Source organism: Pipistrellus kuhlii, unplaced genomic scaffold, assembly GCF_014108245.1.
Source record: "Pipistrellus kuhlii isolate mPipKuh1 unplaced genomic scaffold, mPipKuh1.p scaffold_m20_p_5, whole genome shotgun sequence".
NCBI lineage: Eukaryota > Metazoa > Chordata > Mammalia > Chiroptera > Vespertilionidae > Pipistrellus > Pipistrellus kuhlii.
The window spans coordinates 81,358,234-81,377,153 of NW_023425551.1; the positions used below are offsets into that span (position 1 = coordinate 81,358,234).

Genomic DNA, 18,920 nt, shown 5'->3' on the forward strand with positions numbered 1-18,920 from the left:
CTCTGAGCAGGATGGGACCCGGCGGAGGGCTGCGGGCAGAGGAGGGACACGAATGGACTCAGATTCAATATTATCCCGCCGGCCGCGTGTGGGGAGAAGGATGAGGGCCCGAGGCAGGAAGGCCAGAAGGAGGCTCCTGCTCTCATCTAGGCAAGAAGTGATGAAGGGGGTGTGGGGGTGAGGATAGAGTTGGGGTGTATGCTGAGTTTGAGCCCACTGGACTTGCTCTCAGGATACCTGCGGGCAGAGAGAGGGGCATCGCGCCGGCACTCCCGGCTTCAGCACCACGGATAGCGCCCCCTCACCACCACCACCACCACCACCACCACCACCCCCAGGGCCGCAGACATTCCCGGAAGCTCTGGTCAGCTCAGGTCCCCGGCAAAGGCTGGCTCTCCCGTTCTGCAGTCTGTGCACGCTGAGCCAGAGCCTCATTTGTAAAGTGCGGATCCCTTCCCCTCGATTTTGTTATCAATTTTTTTAGCCAAATATGTTTATTTCTGGGCACTGCTGCAAATTCTTTCAGGGACGAGGCAAGTCTGAATGCAGTCTTACAGCTGGGATGAGAGATTTGGAAGCAGTTGTTTCAAAAAAATCTCTGCATCTGGCTCAACTGTTGTGGAGGTGGGCGGGGTGGGGACGGGGGAGGGGGTCTTCCCGGAGGCTGGGCGGTGGGAGGGGAACCTTGAAGAGTGGGTGGGTCAGTCCCGGGGGAGCAGGAGGGAGCCCTGGGAGGGGAGCTTTGTGACCGAATTTGGTCCTTCATGCCACCTCCTCCTGAGAGTGAGGGGGCAGCAAGCCCACCGGGGGTGAGTGGCCATGGCTGGCCACGGCTCCTGTGTGTCTTTGGACAAAGCACTCTTCCTTTCCGGCTCTCAGTTTCTTCACCTGTAACACGAGGATAACTGTAGTCCCTACGTTGTTGGTTGTGGTTAGAATGACGGAAACAGGTGAATTAGCTGAGGAAGGGGGGGGGGCTGCCTCCGAGGCCCCAGACCCCGAGGGAGAGCACTTGGCCTCTCCCCCGTCCCAAGCGACCGTCCTCTCCCCCCGCTTTCCCTGGTGCACACAGCCCTGCTCCATTTTCTGTAGACGGACGATCATATGGATATTCCACACAAAATCTCATTTTTAATGAGCCGGAAGGAAGCTAATGACCATTTGCAGACGTCTTGGGCCCAAGGGAGGCCTTGGGGTGGGAGAGGAAGGAGGACAAAGTGACAAGTAATAGGAGAGAGGAGGGGGGGGGGGAACGAACTGGAGGGGGAGGGAGTAGGGGCTGCCTGTCTGCCCCACAGCGGAGAGAAGAGGCAACTTGCCAGTCACCTCAGAAGGTGGGAGGGAGAGGAAGGTGGAGAAGGAGAAGGAGAAGGAGGAGAAGGAGAAGCAGGGAAAAGATGGGCTGGAGGAAGGGAAGGTGAAGGCAGCCAGGACTAGGCTCTGGTTTGTGGGGCTCAGTTTTCCTGACTGTACATTCGATGTCATACCTAAGACCGGGCGGACTGGGAGGACCTGATGAGAGACCATGTGAAAAAGTATTAAACTGAGGAGTGCTGCATGAATATGAGGGACCATGGGATAATGAGGGAGCAGGGTGTGTGTGTGTGTGTGTGTGTGTGTGAGAGAGAGACGGTGAGCGAGGGGAGGGGAAGAGACAGGATGGGGCAAGGGAGTGAGTATGGGAAGAAGGGAAGAGGAGGTGAGGGACAGGAGCAGAAGATGGGGCATGAAGGCCTGGACAGTAGGCCAGCTCTTAACTAGGTTGTCTGTTCCTTTTTTTTTTTTTAAATATATTTTATTGATTTTTTACAGAGAGGAAGGGAGAGAGGTAGAGAGTAGAAACATCAATGAGAGTCATCAATCAGCTGCCTCTTGCACGCCCCTACTGGGGACGTGCCCGCAACCAAGGTACATGCCCTTGACCAGAATCGAACCCGAGACCCTTCAGTCCGCAGGCCGATGCTCTATCCATTGAGCCAAACCGGTTTCAGCTAGGCTGTCTGTTCCTTCCTTCGTTCATTAATTAATTAATTAACTAATTCATTCTTTCTTTCTTTAGCATCTATCCTCTCCTTCATAGACGATGTCTGCCCCCTGAGGGCAGGTTCCTGGCTTTCTTATCCATGGCCATGCCCTCGGTGTCTAGGCCAGTGCCTGGCACTGGGAGGTGCTTAGCAAATTGTTGCTAAATCCATGACTGCTCCGTGCCAGGCACTGTCCTAAGCATTTTAGTGTATTAACTCACTTATTATTCACATTCTGTTAGGAGGAGACAAGGCCCAGAGAGGTGCAGTAACTTGTCCATAGCCACACAGCTAAGAAGTGGCAGAGCTGCGCTCTGAACCCAGGCAGCCCGGCTCCAGCCCTCAGGCCCTGAGGCAGGAGAATTATAGACCGGCCACAGCGCAGGCAGAGGGCAGCAGGTGCCAGCCGTGAGGGTGTGGTGAGAGCAAGAGGGCAGCGGTGAGTTCTGACGGGGGAGGGTCTGAGATGTTTGGGGAGATGGAGGAGGAGAGATGGGCGCCTCGGTGGGGTGGGGATGGCAGGGAGAGGGACCAGCACCAGCTCCAGGTGGGAGAGTCGAGTTGAGGTGGAGGGGCCGGGCCAGCTGTGGAGTTGTGAGGCTGAGGAGGGGGGAGGAGCTGCTGTGTGACCTCCGCCAGCTGTGCCCTGGAGCTGGGGCAGACGGGGGAGGGGTTGTGGGTCTCAGGGCTGTGGCTCCTGGGCAGAGGACTGGGAATGAACTCTCAGCAGTCCGGGCCACACTCCCCTTCCCTGACCCAAGTCTGAGAAATGGTGGGTTTCCCTCCCTCATTCTCACCACTGAGAGGGGGGAAGTGAGGTCTGGGCCAGGCCAGTGGTCTCCCAGGGCGGCTTGGGGTGGGGGCAGGGCAGGAGCCAGCCATCTCTCTGTGCTCTGCCCCCTGTGCCCCCCCATTAATCTCCTCCCCCATCACCGGTCTCAGAACACGTTCACTTCCTTTTCTATTTTTTTCCTTGTTTCTTGCTTCAAAGGTGTTTTGCCTAAATGGGTTTGTGTTAAGATATAAGGTCGATCACTCAGCACATTTCCCTCTGCTCAGAGCTGAGAGCCATGAATAATGCAGCTCTGCACAAGGCTGCTGCTGCCCGGCACCTCCTGGGGAGCGGACGGCTGCTGGGCTCAGAGGCGCTGCGCCCAGCCGCTCAGAGGGGTCGCCCAAAGCCCGAAACCTCCCTCCCAAATACCCCCCGGGGGCTGCGCACAGGTGGTCCCTCTGTCCGGCTGAGGATAACGCATCCGTTCATGCACGTAGAAATGGAGGCTCAGAGATTGTGGGCAAAGTGGCTCTTATGACGGAGCAAGCAGGTGACTGAGTTGGGACTTGGGCCCAGCCTGTGCTCAGCAGCCCCTGAGCCACACCAGGCCGGCCCCCTGCTGCCTGTGCCCCTGGCAGACCCAGCCCCTTCCCCTGCAGGGGTGGGGCTGGGTGAGGGCGGTTGGGTGGGCCTAGGGAGAGGGCTTTGGAGGCGACAGGACTCTGCCCTATGTGGGGCCCCGAGGCTGAGCTGGATGGCAGGTGTGGTGCCTCCACCCAGGCAGGGACCCGCTGCCCATGTCAGCAGCATGGAGGCTCTCATGGCGCCGAGGCAGGCCTGTGGCTGCGTGGCTGTAGGGTGTGGTTGTGTGGCTGTAGGGTGTGGTTGTGTGGCTGTAGGGTGTGGTTGTGTAGGGTGGGGCAGTAGTGTGTGGTTGTGTAGGGTGTGGCTGTTGGGTGTGACGGTGTAGGGTGTGGCTATAGGGTGTGGCTGGATAGGGTATGGCTGTAGGGTGTGTTTGTGTGGCTGTGTAGGGTGTGACTGTGTAAGGTGTGACTGTGTAGGGTGTGATGAGGTGGTTGTGTGGCTTCTGCCTGAGCTGTGGCTGTGGGGTCGGGAGGTGTGGCCGTGTGGGTGCCTGTGTGGCCGTGTGCGTGTCCTGTGGGTGAGGCTGTGAGGTTGTCTCTGGGTCTGTGCTCCTGATGGGTGGGGCCATGGGTCTGTGTGACGGTTTGTGACTGGAGGTTGTGTGAGTATGTATTTGACTTGTGAGGGTGTGAGTCACCGTGTGTGTGTGTGTGTGTGTGTGTGTGTGTGTGTAGGGCATGCTGAGATTGTTCAGGAAAGAAAGGATGTGTGTCTTGCCCAGAACAATCCCCAGACCCTCAAGCTATGGCCCGGGGTTCTGCCCAGCACCCGTTCCTCCCATCCCCAGACACACACACCCACAGCCCTGGATCTTGACCCCAAGAGGGTGGTGAGGTCCCTGTGGTTCCAGCCCTGCCCCCCCCGCCCCCCCAGGCCTGGCACAGGCTCTGAGGCAGACCCCGGCCTTACAGACACCGTCCCATTGAACCGCACTGCAGCGTCACAGGGTGAGTTTCTTCCAGTCCGTCCCATTTTGCAGGTGGAAGCCTGATGCTCAGAGGCTGAATAACTGAAGTCTCACAGCGAGGAGCCGCTGGCCGCTGCCTCAGCCGGAGGGAGGAGCTGTGTGCGCTGCTGATGCTGTGCGCAGTCCTTCTATGGGTGCATCAGGGGGCAGGGCCGGGGGACACCGTGCCTGTCCCCTCCTCCCGGCCGCTGCCTCCGATGTTCATGCCTTCCTCTGCTGGCCCCGCTGGTGCCAGGCCTGGGACCCAGGGGCTCACCAATCCGCTCAGCTGCCCTTTACTTTTCTTCCCTGTTCTGCTTCCCATGTGCTTTTCCTCGGCGCCAATAGCGAGGAATTCACATCTAGACGGAGAAGTAAAACCCCAAGAGAAGGCTGGACTCAGCGATGTCCAGGGGTTTGTGACGCCCAGCCCACACATGTGCATGGACCTCCTGGGCGGGCCCTGCCAGGGCAGACGCTGTGGGTGACTATCTTTGTAGCCCAGAGCCTGGCATGAAGTAGGTGCTGAGTGCGAAGTGGGCGCCAGTGGGTGTGCACACAGCGCCTGGGCACTCGGGGAGGTCACAGTGGGTGGGGTTAGGGCAGCCCGCAGAGGAGGGGGGAGGGTTTGAGCAGGTGCAGGTGCCCATCCTGGGTTCCCGAGGAGCCTCCGCCCACGCCCGTGCTCACAGCTCCTCCAGCGCCGCCCTCCCATCGCTGCCAGCTGGGCGGCTAATTCACCTAGGACGCACGGACTGCTGTCTGTCCGGGCAGGCACAGCATGCGTGCTGGGTCCTGCGAGCCCCGAGTGGAGAGGCAGACGCCGAGGAGTGACCGAGGCCCAGCGAGGGCAGGGCAGTGACCAGCCCGGGCCCGCCTGGCTGCAGGAGCAGCTTCTGCAAACCTGTTAGGGAGCAGACGTGGAGAGAGGGTGCATTCTGATAGGGACCAGGGTGAGGATGGATGCTGCAGGCCTGAGGAGGAAGTGTTGGTCTCGAGGATGTCTCTCTCTCTCTCTCTCTCTCTCTCTCTCTCTCTCCCCCCCCTCTCTCTCTCTCTCTCTCTCTCTCTCTCTCTCTCTCTCTCTCACACACACACACACACATACACATGCACATGCTCACACGCATACACACTGGGAGCCACCAAGGCAGGGAGCCACATGTCAGATTTGTGCTTTGGAATGAGGCTGGTGTGAGCCTGGATGGTGGGGAGTGGGGCCGGAGCAGGAGCAAAAGGGAAGGTGGCGGGGAACCAGGCCCGAACCCTGGCCCTGCCCCTACCCCCTGCGGAGCTCCAGCCCTCCCCTCACGGTCCCGCACAGTCCTGCTCCCCCTGGACGTAGGGCACTCACTCCGGGCCTGGTGCTTTCCTCCTAAACCCCCTGGCCACAGTGCTGAGGCCTGGAGTCCACCGCAGAGCTCTTTATTAGGCTCCGCGTCCTTCCCAGTGGGAACAGCAGTAGCACCGAATGCCAGGCCGTGTGGCTCGGTTGGTGGAGCGCCAGCCCGTGCCCCAGGAGGTCGCTGTTCAGGGCACATGCCCACGTTGCAGGCTCGATCCCCGGAGGGGGCATGCCCGAGGCAGCGGTCGCTGTTTCTCTCTCATTCATGTTCCTGTCTCTCTCTCCCTCTACCTTCCTTTCTCTCCAAAAAAATTAAAAAGAAGTAGCATTTTATTAGTCATTGGCCCCTCTGAGTAGCTCCCTTTTCTGAGTGCAAATTTGGGGAGAAGGCCTGGTTTTGGAGCGGGAGGAAAGGGAGAAGGATGGTGTGAGCTCTTGTGCTGGTGCGTGCATGCATGTGTGTACATGTGTGTGCATGTGTGTGAGGCATACTGTCCAGGGTGACTCCCTCACGCCTTCCCCCCACCTTCCTCTCTGCTGGGGTTGTGTATCTCCCCCCTTTCTCTCCACATTGTAATATGCTGCCTTCACATTTTGCCGTAATGTAGATTTTTCCACTTGATTTCCTAGAATTTGTCTTCATTGTTTTTCTCGCCTTTTTAAATCTAAAGGCGGCTTGCTCAGACTGTGAAGGTCGGGGCAGGCCTGGCTGTGCCCCCTGCGGGGCTGGGCCTCAGGGAAATGGTTTGATGCTCTAGAGGGGGATTTTCCCTCCCTGTCCGAGTCCAGAGCCCGGGCTGCTCGGGCACAGAATGCGGCCCCCGGGCCCTGGGCGCGGGAGCGGGGACATGGCGTCCAGGGCCTGGGAGCTGTGGGTACGTGCCCTGTCTTGGTCACTGGGGCCGCCTCGCTCCCGCAGGCTGGCCGTCTAGCTCCTTCCTGGGGAGGGCCCAATCCTGCCGTGGGGCCTGGCAAGGCGGGTCTCCCGGTGAGAGGGAGGATGAAGGAGCCGGGCTGTCCTCACGGCTGTCTCCCGCCTCTGACCCGGGGAAACACCCTGGGCGTCAGGAAACGTGGCTGACTCCGCAGGACGAGCAGCGGGAGGTGGCAGGGCGTGTGGTGGATGCTCGGTGTCTGGGGAAGGCGGCGGCCTGGCGCCCAGTGGGCCTTCCCTGCCAAGGTGTGCCCTGCGGGGCAGGAGCGGCCTGGGCTGACGGCCTCCTGGCTCCCACGGAAGGGGTCTTACCCGCTGTTTTTCTTAAGGCCAATTGTGCCAGGCCCTGAGCAGGCACTTTGCGAATTAATTGAATGGACGAGCGACCACACAGCCCCAGCCCCGGCTGTGGGGAGTGCAGGTGGGCAGACTCCGGGACAGATTCATCGCCGGACCCGGAGGACGGACACCGGGAAAGGTCCCCGACGCAAAGGGAAAGGGCGCGGAGACCACAAACACAACTGGAAACCGATAAGTTTTGTGTGGAGTCTCTCTGTCACGTTCCTGTCAGGATAGGCGGCTGGAGCCTGGGGGAGGTGCCCTGGGGGCTGGCCAGGTCGGAGCCCCCCTCGGGGAAGTAGGATTTCAGGAACCAATCGGCTGGCAGGATAAGAGCAGCTCCTGGCAGGCCCTGGCCCCCGTCCCGGGCACTTCGGATGCCACTGGACCAGGACTGGCCGAGGGGCCCAGGTCGGGAAGGGACGAAGGGAGGACCTGTGGGTTCTCCATCCGGCAGCACACCTGAGACCTTCACGGTCACTCGTGTCCGAGAGCCGTGTCCGGCTGGGTCCTGGAGCCGCCTTACCGAGCATTTACATTTTGTCGTATTTGCTTCTGACTTCTGTCTGAAGAAATAAAACATGGGTTCCTGGAAGCCCTATCCCTGTGGAGCCTGTCCTGTCCTTTGCTTCCTGAGTAACCGTGACCCTGAGGGGCGGGTCCCTCTGGTCCTCGTCAGCCACTCGAGCACCTGGTATGTGCCAGGCGCTGTGCTAGGCAGTGGGGAGAGGGCAGCGACTCCAACAGCCAGAATCTCCTGCCTTCACGTAGCTCCCACTCATCTGTGTGCGAGGCCACAGGCAGATCTCAGGGCGTGTCCTCAGACGGCAGGAAGGGACGGATCCTGCTGCAGCTGGCTCTTCAGGCAACTTCTTTTTCAGGACGTGGTCCCGCTGAGAGCTGCCTTAGTACCCGGCCCCCGCACAGCCCGTGTCCACACGCAGCTGGCTGTGCTGCTGCCTCCATGCTGCTGTTGCCCGTGTTGTGGTGCACTTGTCTGCACTGTCCTCATGTCCCATGTGCGTTTCTTGTCATACTCAGCTTTGCAGGACGCCACCCTGCGGTCAGCCTTCTGGCGACAGTCGTCCATCGCACTGACCAACTTTCTGGCGGCAGAGGCAGGGCCTCGAGGGGTTGACCGGTGGGGCAGCACGGGGTGATAGCAAGGTGTGGAGCCAGGGGGGCTTAGGCCACTGCGCCGGGGTGGGGGGTGGGGTGGGCTCTCACTGCCGGGCTGGGAGGGGGTGGGGTGGGAGTCGGGGAGCAGGGAGAGGGGAGTGGGGCCTGGGGGTATGGGGTGCCCCCCTCACTGCGGGCTTCAGTCCTGTGGCTCAGTAGCAGTGACCAGCAGGTGGGAAGCAGTCAGAGGGCTGGCCTGGATGCGGACCCCGGGGCCTGGTGAGAGCCTCCCCTGGGGTGGGCACTGCCCCTCTCTGGCCTCAGGCTCCTCCCCCAAGTCCAGCGTGGGCCAGGGGCCTCTGAGGTCCTGCCACCGCCGTGTGCTCAGCTGTTCTCGGCAGGTGGCTGTGGCTTCCTGCCTGGCCCTGAATGGGAGCACTGGCTTGGCAGGCGGCAGCATGAAGCTGGCACATGGCAGCTGGGTGCTCGCCAGGGGGCTGGGTGCCTGGCGTGTAGCGTGAGGGGCTTGCCAAGGGGGACCCAGACTCCTCCCTGCCCCCTCCTGTGATCCTGAGCTGGAGCCGGGACGGGGGAGGGTCCCAGCCCTGCCGGAGCAGGGAGTGGCTTGGGTTTGATGTGACCACATTTACTATCCAGCGGACCCACGGATTCTTACTTTCCCCAACGGGAGACCAGGAGCAGAGAGAAGGCTGTGGAGAAGCCCCTCCTCGGAGCAGAGGTTGGGAGGGTGCTGAGGGTGTTGGCCACGGTCTCCATGGTGACGGAGCATGCTGCGGGGGCTGACAGGCTGGTGTGTGCCTCGGTCTTTCAGGGCGGGAGGCGCTGCAGATGGGGGTTAGCGACCCCATAGCCCAGGCTTCCCTTCCCCTGGGGCTCTCACAGGCTGGGTGCAGGCCCCGGCCTCTGTGTGAGCTGCCAGGCGCCTGAGTTCCTCTGAGCCTCCCCTCCTCATCTTAGGCCGGGGCTGTTAGCACCTGCCCGGGTGTGCGAGGATTCAGGGAGTGCCAGCATGCACGGGGCCTCTGGGCCACTCCAGGCCCCTCTGGCTGTGGAAGGGGGAGGGGGCCAGGAGGGCAGCTGAGGCAGATGCGGGGCCACCCACTCCTGGGAGCTGTGTCACCCCCGTGTGCCGGCTCTGGGGTCCCCTGAGCAGCCGTGCTGACCATTGGGCAGCAATGCAAAGGGGCTCCGTTGGCACTGGGCCTCTCACCCCGGGCAGGTGCTGTGCCCAGACACGCCCAGGCTCACGGCCCCCAGGTGTCCCCCTGACTCCACACCCAACCTCTTGGTCACGACACAGGGGACAGGCTGAAGGGGTGGCTGAGGGAGACAGGCGGCCTGTCGCCAACCCCTGCTCTGCCTGTGACTGTGTGACCTCGGGGAGCCGCTGAGCCTCTCTGTGTCTCAGTTTCCTCTTCTGTACATTGGAGCTACGCTGACGAGGCCGCCCTCAATGAGTAATGTAACATCTGCAGAGGAATATTCAATGTGGGTTTGATGCCCCATAGTTCACTGAGCTCTGCATAACCCCCCAAACTCCCCTCCAACTCCCCTGTGACCCCTGACGCCCCAACCCCGTGACCCCTCCGCCTGGTAGCTCAGGCCATGCTCTCATCTCAAGTGCCGGTGATGCACATTCTCGCTGACAGAGCTGTGATCACCCAGTTCTTCCTTCCCAGCAAAACGAAGCCGGCACTGCCCAGAGAGTTTCTCCCTGTTGGGAACATTTGACTCCATCCTGCCTCCCTCCCCGGGCCCTGGCCCCCCCCTCCCGCAGCCAGGTGGCTCCCCTCACCCCCCCAGCCTCCCCCTCTCGTCCATCTGTCTCCCCAGATGGGGCAGAACTGTTGCAGTTGGCCCACTTTCTGACTGCAAAGCCACCATATGGAGGCTTAGCCGGAGCTGTGCCCGCCTGGCTGCCATTAGCGCCGGGCAGCGCTGTGGGCAGCGGCCCGGCCCTGCGGCTCTCCCTGTGCCCAGGACTGAGGGCCCGGGCCTGCCAAGGACCCTCTTTCCTTCTCTCCTCCCTCCCCAGGAGCTCCTGACGTGGCGATGGGAGCTCTTTGGGTGTCTGAGGAGAGGAGGGGCTTGGTCTGCCTGGGAGGCAGAAAGGGAGTGGGTGCTGGGCAGGTGGGGCAGGGGCGTGGCTGCTTGCCTGCTGCAGAGGGGCAGGGTGCCCTTCCTGGGGGCAGGGCTGTGACAGTGTGTGTGGCGTGGGCCCAGGCCCGGCGGGCACCTGGCGCGGAGCGGCCCCCTCTGCTCCCTGTTCCTTCTTCTCGCCAAGGTGCCCCCCTGGTTGCTTACGCCTCCTCAGCTCAGGGTCACCGCCGCTGGGCAGCCTTCCCTGGTTACCACCTCTGTCCGTGGGTAGACTCTCTTCTTGGGTGGAGCTGGGTGTTGGCACCTTTCCCTGGGGCGTCGGGTGGGTGTCCCCTGCACAGGGAGCCCCTGGCCGCCCAGGCCTGGGCACACAGGTGCAGGGAGCCTGTGCCGAGGCCTCCGGTCGCCCCACCTGGACCGGGAGGCCATCGGAGGCCCGGGCGCCCAGCCACGTGGATGGCCTGAGGCACTGGCTGGGCCCCGAAGGCTCCTGTTTGGGGTGGAGCTGGGCCAGGACCCCTGAGGGGGCTCAGAGGTGGTGATGGTCTTAGTAAAGGGCCTGGCTTCATTCAGAACAATCCCTTACGCTTTTCCATCAACGAGCCTGACTCTGCCCCAGAGGCCCAGGGGGTCTTATTCCCTGGAGGGGAAACCCCTCTGTACCCCAGCCCGGGGGGTGGGAGGGGAGGGGAAGGGGGACTCTGCAGCTTTGAGCCAGCCGCTTCTCTTCTCTGAGCCTCTGTCCTTGCTGTCAAATGCGGTGATGACAGAAGCACAGGCCCACAGTGCTTTTGTACGAGGACATTGGGGATTTAAATGTGTGGTAATACCCGTCCTCGCCAGCGCTGGGGCAGTCTGGGCTGGGAACCAGCTGGGTGAGGGGCACCGGGATTCTGTGAGCCGCCAGCCTGGGTGTTCCTGCTTCTGCAGAGGAGTGAGCAAGAGGCAGGTGGCCCTGGTCCCCTCCCCTAGTCCCACCCCGGCAGGCCATGGGGCAGAGTGACAGGAGGCTCCCAAAGATCCCTGACCCCAGCCACCCCCTGTCTGTGCAGCACCCCCCCTGCAGCACCGCCCCGCAAGCTGTCCCAGGCTCATAGAGGCTGTGTGTGCAGGCACGGCCAGGCCGGAGGTGGAGGCCGCGCACTCAGAAAGGAGCCTGGGGCCTGGAGGACACGGAGCTGTGTTTGTGGCAGTGCTGTCCGGGTGTGGCACCAGCCAGCGGCCTTGCACACTGCTTTCCCGGGGCTGCTGGTGGGCACAGGCGTGGGACAGAGGCTGGGAGGTGGGTGTGGGTGTGAGGGGCGCTGATGGCCCACAGTGGGCGCTTTGCTCTCAGTCTCAGATTCTATCCTAAAAACCCTTTCGGTGTGGTTCCAACAGAGCAGCCAGCATCTACTCAGCACTTAACTCTGTGCCAGGTATGATTATATTTGCACACATTAGCTCAGCCTTACAACAACCCTGTGAAGTAGTGGTGTTCTTGTCTCGTGTTTGAGGCTCAGAGAGGTTCGGTAACGCCCTCAGGTCACACAGTAGTAAGCAGCAGAGCCCAGATGTGAATCCAGGCAGATTAGCTCCTAAACACAAAGCCGCATTGCCTCTGCCTACTTTATAATGAGGAAACTGAGGCACAGAGGACATAGGTGACAAGTCAGGGTTACCCAGCTGGTGGGTATTGGAACTTGGGCGCTCCTGCCTGGTTCTCCTGGAGGGAGTGTGAGTTGGGCAGAGGGGAGAGACCCCAGCTCCCCTGTCCGCCCCTGCTGACTGGCCCATCCCGCAGGCGGCGTCTGCATCGCCCAGTCGGTGAAGATTCCGCGGGAGCCCAAGCCCGGGGAGTTTGACAAGATCATCCGGCGCCTCCTGGAGACCTCCAACGCCAGGGGCGTCATCATCTTCGCCAACGAGGACGACATCAGGTGAGGGGGCAGCAGGGCGGGTGGGAGCCAGGGAGCCCTGCTGTGACCTTCCCACACAAGGCTGACCCAGAGCGGGGTCCAGAGGGCAGGGTGGTGAGTGAGTGCGGGGCTGGGACGCCCCTCAGGCCACAGGCTAGTGCTAGAGGGCGCCCTGTTCTCCCTTGTCCCCGTGTCCTGTCCGTTCTACCCGCCAGGGGTGGGAGGCAGGTTCTGTAACGGAGGGGCTGCGGCCCTGGGGTTAGGGCCAGAGCACCTTCGTGCTCACCTGCTCTCTCTCCTGCCGGCTCTGAGGCCCCAGGCGAGGTTTCCAACCTCCCTGGGCCCCTCATCTGCTTAGAAAGAGGGGCCTAAGGATGTCTGCCTGGTGGGGATGGCACAAAGGGCTAAGCGTGGCCTGGCACAGAGCAGGTGGCCACTTCTCAGCTCCTCCCTCCTTTCGTGGTGAGCTCAGGGTAGCGGGGAAGGACCTGGCTGTGGTTCTAGTTCTGGCCTGGGGACACTCACTGTGGGCTGTGTTGTCCCCTCCCTGGGCCTCAGTTTTTGCATCTGGAGAATGGGAACAGCAACCCTAGGCCAGCCTTTTTCCTGTTACCTCCTCTCAGAGACTGGACCTCAGGACCAGTCTGAGGGGAGACACAGCCCTGCCCTGGGGGAGCCCGTCAGAGGGAGGCCACAGCCCCGGCTCAGAGTCTGCTGGGGGAGACACGCCCTTGCATTTGCAAAGGCTGGTGGGACAGCAGCCCTGGGCCCCCCCAGGCCCTGCCCTAGGGTGCTGGCTGAGCTGCTGTGCGGCAGGCTCCCCTGCCTTCTGGCCTCTCCTACCCTCCCTCCCTTCCTCCCTCCCTCCCTCCCTTCCCCCCAATGCTTGCTAACAAGCGTTCTCTCTGGGCCATTCTTTGCAATGCTTTCCCACATGGTGAGGAGCCACTGGCCTGAATGGCAGGAAGCAGATCCCCCCGTAGACATGCCGGGTCCCTAAGTTCTGGAACAGCATTCAGGCCTCAGAACGAAGGACATCTCGGGAGGCACCTCTGGCGGTGAAGGGCCAGGGGTTCCTAGGAGCTCCCCTGACGCCTCTGAGTGAGCACAGAGCTTGCTCATGACCCTCAAAGCGCGCAGGTGTCTTAGTTCGGCTCTGGCGGTTCCTGCTGCCCTCGGTCAGCCAGTCTGGGGGCAGGGACGGGGTGGGGGGACGGGAGGGGACCCCGTCTGAGCTCCTTGTCCTCACTTCAGTCACAGCCCCTGCGCTCCTGCCTCCCCCTTCCGCCCCGCAGCCCAGCACTAGCCAGGGCTCACACCCACCGGAGAGGCCCTCCGGCTCCTCTCAGCTCCGATGGGCCGGGCTGGGAGGGCGGGGGAGGGCGCTGGGCCCTGTACCCCAGAAAAGGCCCTGGGGGAGGGGACGTGTGGAAGGAGGGGGGGCATTTCTGGAAATCCACATGCATTTCTGAAAGCAAACAGCAGTGAAAATAACCCAGGTGACTTTGCAGGGCGGAGGTCGGCCATTCTGGCTGGCAGGATGCGCGGGTGCTAACAACCGGAGCGGCAGCAGCGGGCTTGGGGTCTGCACATGTGCACTTCAGGGGCTGGGAGGAGGGACGGCGTGGGCTCTGGGGCCTGCAGACAGGTTTCTCTCCAGCTGTCCTTCCCAGGAGGTCGCCCAGTACAGGCCCAGCAGCACCCAAGCCTGGGGCTGGGCCTGGCTCTCACCCTGAGGGGCCTGGCCAGTGTCTGGCATCCTGGCCCCTGACTTGCTGTGTGATCTGGAGCAAGGTGCTTGCCTCCTCTGAGCTCCAGTGGAGGAGCGGGTTGGGGGACTCCTCCCGGCCTCCCTGTTCTTCTCCTGGAACAGGTGTTTGAGGGGCCACTTAGACAGGGTCTCCGCCCTGTGCTGGGTTCGGGGACCCTGACTTGGTTAAAACCACTGCCAGGGCAAGCACAGTCGGGGGGGTGGGCAAAGAGAGCAGCTCTGTGCAGGGCCTGGACTCTGGCACAGAAGGAGGGGGTGACGGGGCACTGCTGGCAGGCAGCAGCAGGTGCAGAGGGGTGTATGTGTGCATGCCTGTGCATGTATGCCTGTGTGCATGTGTGTGCATGTATGTGCATGTGTATGCATGGAAATGTGAGAAGCGGTCAAGAGATGTGGGTGTGGGTTTAGGGTGAGGGTGGCTTGGACCTGAGAGGTCTGGGCGCCTGGGTCAGACACGGGGCAGGCACATGCTAGGGAAACAGCCTGGATTTGCAGGGACAGGTCGGCCCTCGGGGACAGGAGTGGGACTGGGGAGCTCATGGGGCCTGCAGGAGGTGTGGGCCGAGGGGAGAGGCCGGGTCTGGGGGTACCTGTGTGGGACGGTGAGAGGGGTACCTGTGGGCGGTGTGGGCCAGCGGCGGAGGGAACTAGGGTCTAGGGGAGAGCACGGTGCTGGGCAGCTGGGGCCCTGGGCTCCTGCGGTCAGTGGTGGAGGGGGCGGGGTCCAGGCGTAGCCTGGGGACATCATGGACTGTGCTGAGAGGGGCGGGTGTGTGCCTGGGGGGACAGCCAGCGGCCAGGGCAGGGGCGGCGTGGACAGACACGGCCGGGCTGGGCTGGTGTGTGTCCCACAGGCGTGTGCTGGAGGCAGCCCGGAAGGCCAACCAGACGGGACACTTCTTCTGGATGGGCTCGGACAGCTGGGGCTCCAAGATCGCCCCCGTGCTGCACCTGGAGGAGGTGGCCGAGGGCGCCGTCACCGTGCTCCCCAAGAGGGTGTCCGTGCGAGGTAGGCCAGCAGGCCCCTCCGCCGCAGCCACCAGCATGCCCCTCACTGTGCCTTCTCCTCGCCCCCTCCCTCTCCCCGTCCTCACCCTCCCATCCTGCCCACCTTCTCCCCGTCCTCACCCTCCCATCCTGCCCACCCTCTCCCCCTCCTCCCCCTCCCATCCTGCCCACCCTCTCCCCCTCCTCACCCTCCCATCCTGCCCACCCTCTCCCCCTCCTCACCCTCCCATCCTGCCCACCCTCTCCCCCTCCTCACCCTCCCATCCTGCCCACCCTCTCCCCCTCCTCACCCTCCATCCTGCCCACCCTCTCCCGCTCCTCACCCTCCCATCCTGCCCACCCCTCTCCCCTCCTCACCCTCCCATCCCGCCCACCCTCTCCCGCTCCTCACCCTCCCATCCTGCCTACCACCCTCTTCCTGGCCCGCAGCCCTCCCATCCTGCACACCCTCTCCCGCTCCTCACCCTCCCATCCCGCCCACCCTCTCCCCTCCTCACCCTCCCATCCTGCCCACCCTCTTCCACTCCTCATCCTCCCATCCCGCCCACCCTCTCCCACTCCTCACCCTCCCATCCTGCCCACCCCCTCCCCCCCCTCCCCCTCCCATCCCGCCCACCCTCTCCCACTCCTCACCCTCCCATCCTGCCCACCCTCTCCCCCTCCTCACCCTCCCATCCTGCCCACCCTCTCCCCCTCCTCACCCTCCCATCCTGCCCACCCTCTCCCGCTCCTCACCCTCCCATCCTGCCCACCCTCTCCCCCTCCTCACCCTCCCATCCTGCCCACCCTCTCCCGCTCCTCACCCTCCCATCCTGCCCACCCTCTTCCTGGCCCGCAGCCCTCTGTCCCGGGCTGGCCTTTCTGGGCTCCCTCGGGCCCTCCGTGGAGCTCCAGGGCCTTCCTCTCCTTCTCAGATATTTTGGCCTCGGGAGACGCGTGGCCCACAGAGGCTCATTAGTCGGGCTCTCGCCTTCATCCCGGATACTCCACCCCTTTCCTTCCGGAACTGCCTGCCCTGCCTGAGGGGCTCTCTGCTGGCAGGGCCCGGAGCTGCCCGCAGGCCCCACGGAGAGGGCCGGGAGGGCAGGAACGCCCTGCCACCTGCCGGGCGGCGGGTCCTCAGTGGTACCGGGGTGGGGCCCGCGGGTGGGGCCCGCCCTGCTCCGCATCCCTTCCTCTGGTCCCCTGGGCGGGAGCAGCGGCCGGGGCCACCTCTCTGGTGAGGTGTGGCTTTCCCGTTAACGGCCGGGTGTGCCGGGACCTCGCTGTCCTCCCCCCGGGCGGCAGGCTTCTCCTCTGCTCTCGCTCCTTTGGCGGAGGGGCCTGCAGACATCTGCCTCCACCAAACTCTCCCGGAGACCGAGCCTGAGCTGGGGAGGGACCTGCTCAAGCTCAGAGCCGTGCCCTCTATTCTCCCCGAGGCAGCGGGAGCACAGGCAGCCGTTTCCACCCCCCACCCCTCCCAGCCCAAACCTTAGTGAACACACAACAACATGGCCGTGGCTATTGGTACCCGCAGTGCCGGGCCCCGCAGGCTCCGGGCTGGTCTCCCATCCCCCGCCAGCCTCCTGTGGGTGGAGGCCTCGAGGCCCGGAGAGCTTAGGTGACCCCCCGTGGCTGTCACGTGGCAGAGCTGAGTGAGCCCAGGCCTGGCCTGACATGCCCCCTTCCTCTCTGGACGTTCAGAGCCTTTAGGGCAGTGGCTCTCACGTGCGGTGCTTTGGCCCCGAGGACAGGGGCGATGTCTGGAGACAGTGTGCTTGTCACAGTGGCGGAGGGTGCCCTGGCACCCGGCCGGTAGAGGCCAGAGTGTAGTCCAACAGCTGCAGGGCACTGAGCGTCCCGCGCCACGTGGAGCACCCTGCTCCAGCCAGCGCCTGCTCTGGCAGCAGCCCCTGCGACCAGGCCCCTGGCCCCCCTGGGCCTGCCACCCACCCGGAAGCTCCCCGTTTGGTGGGGCCCCTGGAGCTCTCCGCCTCCGGCCTCTCCCAGGCAGCGGAGTCAGCTGTGCGCATTGCACGGAACAGTCACCGACGTGGAAGGGGCGTTGGGGGGAGAGGGCGTTGCTCACCGCCACCTGCCACCGGGGCGGGGTTTCTGGGCTCAGAGCAGAGCTGGGGAGCTCCCGGGAGCATGAGGAGGAGGAGGCTGCATGGTCAGCGACACCAGCTCTGGACCTGAGGGGAGACCAGCTGCTGGCCTTGCTGTGACCGGGTCACCCAGCCTCTCTGGTGTGGGCTCCTCCTCAGAACCAGAGAGCCCAGGTGTTCCCCCCCCCCCCCCCCCCAGCCTCTCTGCTCCAGCCTCAGGACCGGCAGTGAGAAGGCGGGGAGCGCCCCTCGCACTGCGCTCCCATAAAGGCGCGCTTGTAAGATCACACATGCTCCCCCTGGGGCTCCGTAAGCGCTTTCCATTTAGAGCGGAATGAAATGCTCCACGTTTTGTTTTCTCCACCTGGCCTGGCTCTGCCCGCCCTCCCTCCCTCCCTCCTCCCGGCCGTCTCTAAGCGGGGGAGCGGGAGGGTGTGTGTGTGGGGGGCGGGCGGGGATGGTGGAGGAGGGGCTCCCTGGCCTGACCTCCTGGCTCCCCCAGGCTTCGACCGCTACTTCTCCAGCCGCACGCTGGACAACAACCGGCGCAACATCTGGTTTGCCGAGTTCTGGGAGGACAACTTCCACTGCAAGCTGAGCCGCCACGCGCTCAAGAAGGGCAGCCACGTCAAGAAGTGCACCAGTGAGAGCGGGGGTGGGGTGGGGTGGGTGGGGTGGGGGGTGGGGGGGCAGAGGAGGGGCTGGGTCCCGGATCCTGAGGGGGTGCTGAGGGGGGAAGACGGCTAGTGCCGAGCCAGATGGCAGAGTCTGCAGGGCAGAGGCTCTGGGGTCTAGGCCGCTGGGTGAGAAGGTGGGCTGGCGCCTGGGGCGGGGCCCTGGGGGCGGGGCCGAGCTAATTTAGGATTAAGTCCCAGAAAGTTAAGGGTTTGGGTGGTGGAAACCTCTGTGGTCTCTCCCAGACAAGCCACCCGTGACACTGCTGAGTGGGGGAAGGGGCTCCTAGTCCTCGGGCCTTGGGGTTCATCTGGAGCCCGCAGAACTGAACCGGTTCCAGCTGCCCTGTGGGCTCCGGTCGGACCCCCAGGAGTGCTGGCTCTGTTCTAAGCAGGTGGTTTAAACAAGAGTCAGAAATCTCTTGGCATTTTTAATCCAACGGGGAGACAGACCATCAACAAGATCAGGAAATAAATAAAATCTATGTCAGAGGAAAAGGTGCAGTAGAAACAAAAAACAAGAAAGAGGACACCTCCCAGCAAAGGTAATGTGTGGCAGGCAGGTCCTGAGGACTCAGGACGGAGTGAACCGGGCCGGACAGGACACAGCGGATACTGCAGGACACAGTGAACCGGGCCGGACAGCACAACGGCCCATTTCCCAGGCTGTTTCCCAGGCAGAGGTGGCAGAGCAGGATTTGAATGCAGCTGTGAGCTCGAGGCCTCAGCCCCCTGGGGTGCCCTCATGGTGTGGATGTGGGTCCTAAGTGCTCCTGGTCTGGGCAGCTGGGCAGCGGGACCTGGGCTCAGTGGCATTGGAGGGCCGGGTGCCCTCCCTGAGAGGTGCTGTGCGAGGAAGGTCCCTCCCCTCTCCTCCTGGACTGGCCGGTGCGGCTGGGAGGGGCCAGGAGACCAAGGGCTGCAGGACAGATCCACAGGATGTGTGGATCCGAGGCAGTTTAGTGCAGGAGAGGAGGAGATGGTAATGTGAGTGGGCAGCTGGAGAGCGTGCTGCCCTCTGGTGGCCAGGCTCACTGGGCATCGTGGCCACTTAGGTCTGGATATCCCTTAGGGCCCTGGCAGGTTCCTATGCAGGTGGAGGTGGCAGGGTGTGTGTGTGTGTGTGTGTGTGTGTGTGTGACTGTGTGTGCAGGAGTCGGTATGTCTGAGGGAGAAGAGATGTGTGGTGCTTGTGTTCCTCGGTGGGCTGATAACCATGTACACCACT

The 18,920-nt window shown here is 63.1% G+C and overlaps 1 protein-coding gene across 3 annotated transcripts in view; it reads left to right on the forward strand.

Annotated features, from left to right (window-relative positions):
- GRM4 (glutamate metabotropic receptor 4) overlaps positions 1 to 18,920 on the forward strand; it is a 115,293-nt gene that overhangs the window by 61,024 nt on the left and 35,349 nt on the right. For all 3 annotated transcript variants that reach the window (XM_036414885.2, XM_036414883.2, XM_045572788.1), the window contains exons 4-6: positions 12,035 to 12,170; positions 14,775 to 14,929; positions 17,521 to 17,661. In XM_036414885.2, coding sequence (XP_036270778.1) covers positions 12,035 to 12,170; positions 14,775 to 14,929; positions 17,521 to 17,661 — 432 coding nt within the window. The remainder of the gene's footprint in view (positions 1 to 12,034; positions 12,171 to 14,774; positions 14,930 to 17,520; positions 17,662 to 18,920) is intronic.